This window comes from Hyperoodon ampullatus (assembly GCF_949752795.1).
Source record: "Hyperoodon ampullatus genome assembly, chromosome: 8".
Taxonomy (NCBI): Eukaryota; Metazoa; Chordata; class Mammalia; order Artiodactyla; family Ziphiidae; genus Hyperoodon; species Hyperoodon ampullatus.
Window position 1 is genome coordinate 76164156 of NC_136921.1, and position 7610 is coordinate 76171765.

Below are 7610 nucleotides of genomic sequence, written 5' to 3' on the forward strand. Positions count from 1 at the left end.
TTTGTCCAAATATACAAAGAACTTATACAATACAATATTAAGAAGAAAATCTAGTTTTTAAAAATAGGAAAAAGATTTGAAAAGATACTTCACAAAATAAGATATGAGAATGGGAAAAAAATACACAAAAAGATGTTCACATCATTTGTCATTAAGGAAATGCAAAGTAAAGCTACAGTGAGATACACACCTATTAGAATGGTTAAAACTAAAAAGACTGAAATTACCAAGTATTAACAAGGATTTGAAATAAATGGAACCCTCACACATTGCTGATGGAAATGCAGAATGTTACATCCACTTTGGAAGACAATTTGATAGTTTCTTAAAAAAATTAAAACTATACTTATCATACAATTCAGCAATTCTAATTCTAGGTATCTATCCAAGAGAAACAAAAACATACATCCACGCAAAGACTTATATGCAAATGATCATAGCAGTATTTTTTCATGATCACCAGAAACTGGGAAACAATCCAAATGTCCATCAATAGATGAATAAATAAAGTGTAGTATAATAAATTCATACAAGGGACTATTACTTAAAACAAAAAGGAACAAACTACTGGTAAACACAAAATCAGGGAAGAATCTCAAAAACATTATGTTGAGCAAAAGAGCCAGGCACAAAATGTATATACCATTTTTTCCATCCATATGAAATCCAAGAATAGGCAAAACCAATCTAACGGATAGAATCAGAAAGTGGTTGCCTCTGGGGAAGCAGAACTGACTGTAATGGGGCATAAGGAAACTTTGTGTGGTGATGGAAATGTTCTATGTCTTGTTTTAAGTGGTGCTTACATTGGTATATTCAACTGTCAAAACTCATGAACATTTCTGCTGTATTTTAGTACCTGTCAATTATACCTCAAGAAGGGGGGTTGGGAACAGATATTATCTCTGATATTTGCAAGCAAACACAATTCCTAAGAGTTGCAATCAGTGATGAATTCTTTTCAAGGTCAAAATATTTTTGGCTGTCAGATTCTAGTTGGGAACCGCATTGAAATGTCTTAAAACGATACTATAAAAACTGTCTTCTATAGAGATTGATTCCTTGGGTGTATACTAGTGTTCAAAGTCAGTATATGTTTGGAAAGCCATTTCACATATACTATATTTATAGGAGTAAAGGGCTTGGCATTGGACGAGCCCAGATCTTGGTACAGCTCACTGATTAGTCAGGCAAATTACTAACCTCTCAGAGGCTCTGTTACTTCCTCTGAGTATAGAGATGATGAAGCCTTCTTTGACCTGAAGTTATTATGAAGATTGAATGAAGTCATCTATGTAAAATCTTTAGCATAGGGTCTGGCACAGAGCAAATGGAAGCTCTTTTTCAATAGAAGGATATCAAATAATTTTATTTTGACCATGTCATTGATACGTACAGGTAAGTCATCTCAAAGCAACTTGCCCTTGACCATCACCTGGATAATACATGGTTTTAGTAGCCGATCAGAGCATATTATAATGGAGTCATTGCCTAATTTCCTAATGAATTTGACAACAGTGAAGGCTACAAAGGGCTTTTCCAAGCACTACGAGAAATTCACATTTCCCAAAGTATATCAGAGGTAGCTACAAAAGCTGTTATTTTGGCAGCAATCATTGGAGTGGGGACATATACTCTGAGAAAGTGTGGGTTACTGTCAAATAGCCTCAGAGAGTGGTGGTCATTGAGGATAGAAAGCCTCTGAGGGGCTGGGGAAGGGCTCAGGCCAGTGGAACTTGCAGTGAAAGACTTAGTCTGCTTGTCTGCAGAGCACAAAGCCAAATTTGTCACAGACTGACCTCCGCAGCGAGACAGAGGCTGTGAGGACCCAAGCTAGAACCAGGTATTAAGTTGACTTCCCCTTGGCTCTGAAAACCTAGGCAATTGAGAGCTGCAGAGATCCAACCGGATGGGCGGGAACTGCCAGCCACTTAGCAAGCTCCTACAGCTCAGAGCAGGGCTACAGAAAATCAGTGTTCAAAGATGCCAGAAAATCATTTACTTACCTGCAAGGGTTGGCGATTTCTTCTGGTGTTGTTTTCATAAAAGGGGAGATGGGTTTTTCTACAAAAGAGCCGAAGCCCAGTCTAAAGTTGCTAGTTAATTTAGACATCTCCTTGGAAAGCAGGGAGCCTAGCTCTTTGATTGTGTTGAGGTCATCATCCATGGAGGCTGAGAGGTCCATGAGGTAATATAAGTCCACCGGGTAATCCTCAGTCTGGCGAACTTGAACTTGCAGAGTCTGTTCACTGCCTGCAACACCCCCGCAAGAAAAGCAAATCATAAAAACACATGGAGACTTCTTTGTGACTAGGCAATCACTGGCTATTTCATTTCAATAAGAACTTACTGAAGATACTTACAATTTCATACACTGTGTGGTAAAGTTTATAAATGAACAAACCCATGAAAATCTTTCAGCAGTGAATTTAGAGTAACTGAAGGAGGTGAAAGTTAGGATATTTTATATCTCCTTGGGAGAACTAACATCCATTTAGATGGAAGATAAGCTGAATTTTTTTTGTGTGTGTGTGTGTTTAGAAAAGAAGAAAATAAAGAGGAGTTTAAAGCTACATTACAACCCTTGAAGAAATGTGAGGTAAGCCTTAGCAACATTTGAGTAATTCAGATGGTTACTATTAGATAAGGCTCTTTTTGGTAACACATTTGGAGTGCAAAGTGACCAATGTGAATAAAGAAAAGTGTTAGCCTAGCAACTCTCTATTTCCTTAAGAATGGGAAATCTGAGTCATCACAAACAATGATATGTAATATGGTACAAGGTGTATTAATGGAATAGCAGTATTACTACATGTGATGTTAGATTTATTTACATGAGCCAGTGATTGTGTAAATCATAACATACCTGGTCTCAGTTTAAGAGCCAAGTTTTGAGGGGCAATCTGAACGATGCTGGAACTATTTTTCTGTCTGCCTACACTGAGAGGCTTATTTATAAGTATTTCTACTTGGGAGACAGGGTTTTCGATGAAGGTTAGTTGACATCCTTTAGCTAAAAGATTTGCTGGAGTATCACACCTTTCTCCAACTCCAGATAGATGGGTAAAATTCTAAAAAAAAAAAAACAAAACAATAAAGAGAAAAAGATGACAATAAAGACAAAAAGAAGACATTTCTTATGATTACTTTTTGCTTGCTTTCTAGTTAGGCATCTTGTCATAGTATACCATATCCCCACATGCCTGACATTGATTGTAGGTCTAAAGTTATAGCAGAATAACCAGAGAATTCTGCCAGTAAAATTCTGAGTAAAATTGGAGTTTCCTTTAATTATATTCAAGTGAATTCACTTAACAGGTGTTTTTTTTTCTTTTTTCCTTTTCTTTTCTTTTCTTTCTTTCTTTCTTTCTTCTTCTTTTTTTTAATGCTCACTCCTTTACAATGTCTCCTGTGCTGTGACCAGGTCCTTGAAATAGCTGGGTCATAGAGCTGACATCATCGTGTGAATTATCTGTTCAGGATAACCTGTAGGTTTGTGGAATCCTGGGACTGTCCAGACTCTCAGTGTGTCTATTACCAAATCCAGTGACAAAGAGCTTTTTCTGTGGCTTCCTAAAGGGCAAAGATTGTGACATCTCCCTATCTACTCTCTGTCCCAGTTTAATTTATGGATATATTTACCCTTCTATTACAGTATTACTTCACTAAAGTTGACCTCTTGGGGACTTTAAACTCTTAAAGTGTCTTAAAATGTTCCAGTTTAAGGTCTTTTAGAAATTTCTCCAACATTTGGATGTGGGGAAGGGAAGTGAAAGAGAAATTGTGTAAAAGACTGCTTTTCTGTGTAGGACTCGGGAGTTTCCCCGTTCCCCTCTGATCCACCTGGATATCTGGAGGCAGTGAGATGAAGTGTTTTCAGGCAGAAATGTGGCCATCCAACCCTGGAACACCCAGAACAGAGAGATGCAGTTGAGAAATAAACACCTATCTCACCTAATAGCCACGGCTGCTCTAGAGCGGGTGAGGCTCTGGGCAAGGTTGATCTTGAGGCCCGTTGATTCTCATACTTGGAGAGAAGCAAACCAAGCTCATATTGTTTTTCCTCATTCAGAATTCTAAGCCACTCTTGCTGTTTCACCAACTAAGAAAGTTACATTTCTTCTGAAATTGATTTTTTGAGAATATAATATGTTATCTATCAGCAAGGCCTGTGTATATTTGAGGCCTTAGAGGGGGGTAGCAAATTCTGTAAGTTCCCATGATGCATCCAAAGCAAACCATGGCTTGACAAGACCTCAGAATCTTTCTTAACACAGTGTCACTGCTACCACCTGTAATCACTCTGTCTGCCAAAACGTCAGAGGCAGTGTTAACCCTGGAACCTATTTTCTATCTGCTCTAAGCAGAAGCCTAATTTACTTTTTGCTCCAACTGTCTCTACTGATATCACTGCTTCTACCATTAGTTATATCAGTGAGTGACCTCTCAGAATAATCTGGCCTTCAAATTTGATGAAAATTTGACTACGGAGTATTATCCACAAGCAAAGCTATCCATAGTAACTTAAAAGCCTCTCTTCAATACGTGCTAAAGAAGCACGTAAGTGAAAATTCTAGAGATGGGCATTTTGTTAGACCGATTTGTTGTTTTATGTCTCTATCGTGAAACTAACATTGACTTCTTCAGAGAGTCAATGTCAAAAAATGTGGGATTTTCCCTCTTTGTATATTCCCAAACCTTCTTTTGATACGTGAGTTCCAAATGGCATAACTGTCTGCCCTTCTGCTTGAGCCCCCTCAGCAGAGGTGATAGCGGGAGACTGAACTGTGTCTGTGCTCAGGTCTGCGAGCCCCTCCACGGACACATGTAATCAAAATGTGGGTTTTAACAGTGACAGCCTGGACATGAGTTAGGCGACCAGGTTTGTTCCACTTGAACATGCTACTCAATTCTTGCTGAACTTGGCATTCGTATGGTTGGATTTGTGTTTAGATTCTCTTTATGAGATTCATCAGAGAACTGTTTTCATTCCAGAAAGAGCTAAGGCAGCTCCTTCTTACCAGGAATCATTTACAGATTGCCCAGTCATGTCACAGGAGACACTGATTCTGGATGGCTTGTTATGCATTCCCCAATCCCTTTCTGCTACCTTCACGTCATTTTCAGTTTGATCAGATAAGGAATGTCTGTTTCGGGTTTTGTCATCAGTGTGGTACAGAGTCACCAAGATCACGTAGTTTTTAAAAGAACTGGATAATGTCTGAACAGTAAAGTTTACCCCAAGCCTAGAACACTTCCCTCAGATCCTAGTAATGATTCAGAAAGGATGCTGGTCCACAGATGGAATACAACTATGATGTTGAAATCAAATGTATGTTTGAAAATTATCAACTTCATGATCTCTGGTTACCCAGAGCCTCAGCATTTTACATGTAAGCAATTAGAAATGGCTTTAAAATCAGAGGAGGCATCAGGTTAAATAAAGAATCTTGAGTTACATATATTTCAGAATAATTTGACATTCACTCCGTCCTCAAATTGCTTTTGAATGTAATCACACGAAGGACACTTGGAATCACAAATGCTTACATTTTCCTTTCCTGATCTGTTTTACTTCTATAACCCTAGAGAAAGCAGGAAGCTATCAGAACACTCAAGGGTGGAATTACCGTAAATGTAAGTGCACTTTTTACAAACAGGCTGAGGTCATTTGTTTTACCTCCTGAGAACACCAGGCACACTGAGGTCCAATGAGTAAGCAGTCCTCACAGGTCTCTGCATTCCCCATGGCACAGCCACCTGTTTTTAAACCCAGCAAGACACAAGGGATTCAGCACACTCTCTGCCACTCCATTCATGAGATCTACGGCTCTTAAAGTACTTGAACAAAACAATACCAAAGTTCATTTTTTAGTCTTCAAAATGTGAGCAATCCATAATAAAGTTCATATTTTACATCTATCACGTTGAAAATAGGCATGTCTTAGTAGCCAAAAATAATCATTCTCTTTTTTCTTAAAATATGAAAATATCTTAATGTTCACAAATACAGGATCATCATATTTATCGTCCTCATTCAGTATCATCCCCCTTTAACTTTTTAAAAATTATTCGCACCCATTAAAGAATGCTTCTCTCTTAAATGTACAGTATTTTTATTTAAAAACTAAGTCCCTTTTCTCTCTCAAGGTTATCACTCTCAAGTGAAAGGCCCTGTTGTACAATAAGGTAGCTAGAAAAGTTACCAAAATGGTTGTCACAAGAGTATTAAGAAGTCCTCTTGTGCAGTAGTGCTGTTTAATTCTCTCATTAAGGTGCCCATGCAACCTTTGTATTTATTTATCTTAAGCCCGGAGCATTCGCTGTGGGAACAGCCTTGTGTCTGCCTGTAATTTGTTAAAGTGTTCGTTCAATGACAAAAGAGCAATTGAACAGATCAAGTAAAAAATGACTTCTGATCTAGTTTCTGAATCACACGACAGGTTTGTCAAGCACACTACGAAAGCAATATATTGGAGAACTAACGTCTTACCTTGTACGTGATCGTTCCTTCCTAGAAATAGAAAGAACAGGCAAAGCAGTTCAATCCCCATCCGTTTCAGTTCTTGCTGTGCAGACAGATTAAAAAATGAATTACCTTCAACATTACAAGACTAAAGCTGAACATCGTTAAAAGTCTTTCTTTCTTGAAGTGTAAAATTGTAAATACTACTTACACTGCTTTGAAAAGAAACTTGAGATGTAAATAAAAAAGTTTTCATTGAGACTGAAATGAAAACAGAAGCTACCTGGACAGGTAAAGAAGAAAAGCTGTGCTTAAGAGCAACTTCAGCATGATTTACTTCCTTGTTCTCCTTATAAGGAAGGCAGGTGTACAATCACCAAGAAGGTGGGGAAAATTCATTCAGTAGAAATTTTTGTGTAAATTCTATTAGTCTCTCTGCATCCTAGAGAAAGTTGACACCTTTAGTAAAATATTGATCGATGAAATGTCAAAAGAGCAACTGAAATATGATCTAAAGTTGTTTCTAAAATAATTATAATTTAATGTATATAATAAAGATGATAAATAAAACACAAATATGTAAGTTATGTATAAGGAGGGTTTAAAAAATGAGCTAAAGGAAAATACCTGAGGTTTTTATGTTCCATTGTTAAATCCTTTCAGAGAATTGAGATGAACTCTGAAAAATAAAAATCATTATTTTATAATTTAGAAGGCAGTCTAGGGAAAGCAAAATACTGTGTTCCCTTGTTTTTTAAGTTGGATGAAAGATATTTTTCCATAAGTATAAAATTCCTATTTAACTGCATTATTAGAAAAAATATAATATTTCAAAATTAGTCTCAAACAATAACAATGGAAACAGAAACAATGGTGCCCAAGATTCTGAATCCCTCTCCTCCGCATAGCGACCAAGTTCTCTTTCTCGTGTACGGTCCCTGCTCCCAGTTCACTACTTGGTACATAGAAGGTATTTATTTGTTGAACAGAAAAGTGACACATTTAAAATATAACAATCTATGGCTAATTTCAGGAGTTTGATTATGAATTTTTCCTAATATATTCCAGACAGTGTTTGGGGTTTGCAGATACTGCAAACAAATATGTACTTTGATGCTCTCCAAACTGCTTGACCTTAGACAGG

The 7610-nt window shown here is 37.3% G+C and overlaps 1 protein-coding gene across 1 annotated transcript in view; it reads right to left on the bottom strand.

The window, feature by feature from the left end:
• ITGB6 (integrin subunit beta 6) overlaps positions 1-6722 on the bottom strand; it is a gene marked incomplete at both ends in the record, with an annotated part of 70575 nt that extends 63853 nt beyond the window's left edge. Inside the window, 5 exons of the mRNA XM_079710489.1 lie at positions 2007-2253; positions 2867-3071; positions 5681-5760; positions 6494-6569; positions 6678-6722. Of these exons, the coding sequence (XP_079566615.1) occupies positions 2007-2253; positions 2867-3071; positions 5681-5760; positions 6494-6569; positions 6678-6722 (653 nt within the window). The remainder of the gene's footprint in view (positions 1-2006; positions 2254-2866; positions 3072-5680; positions 5761-6493; positions 6570-6677) is intronic.
• Positions 6723-7610: the final 888 nt, after the last annotated feature.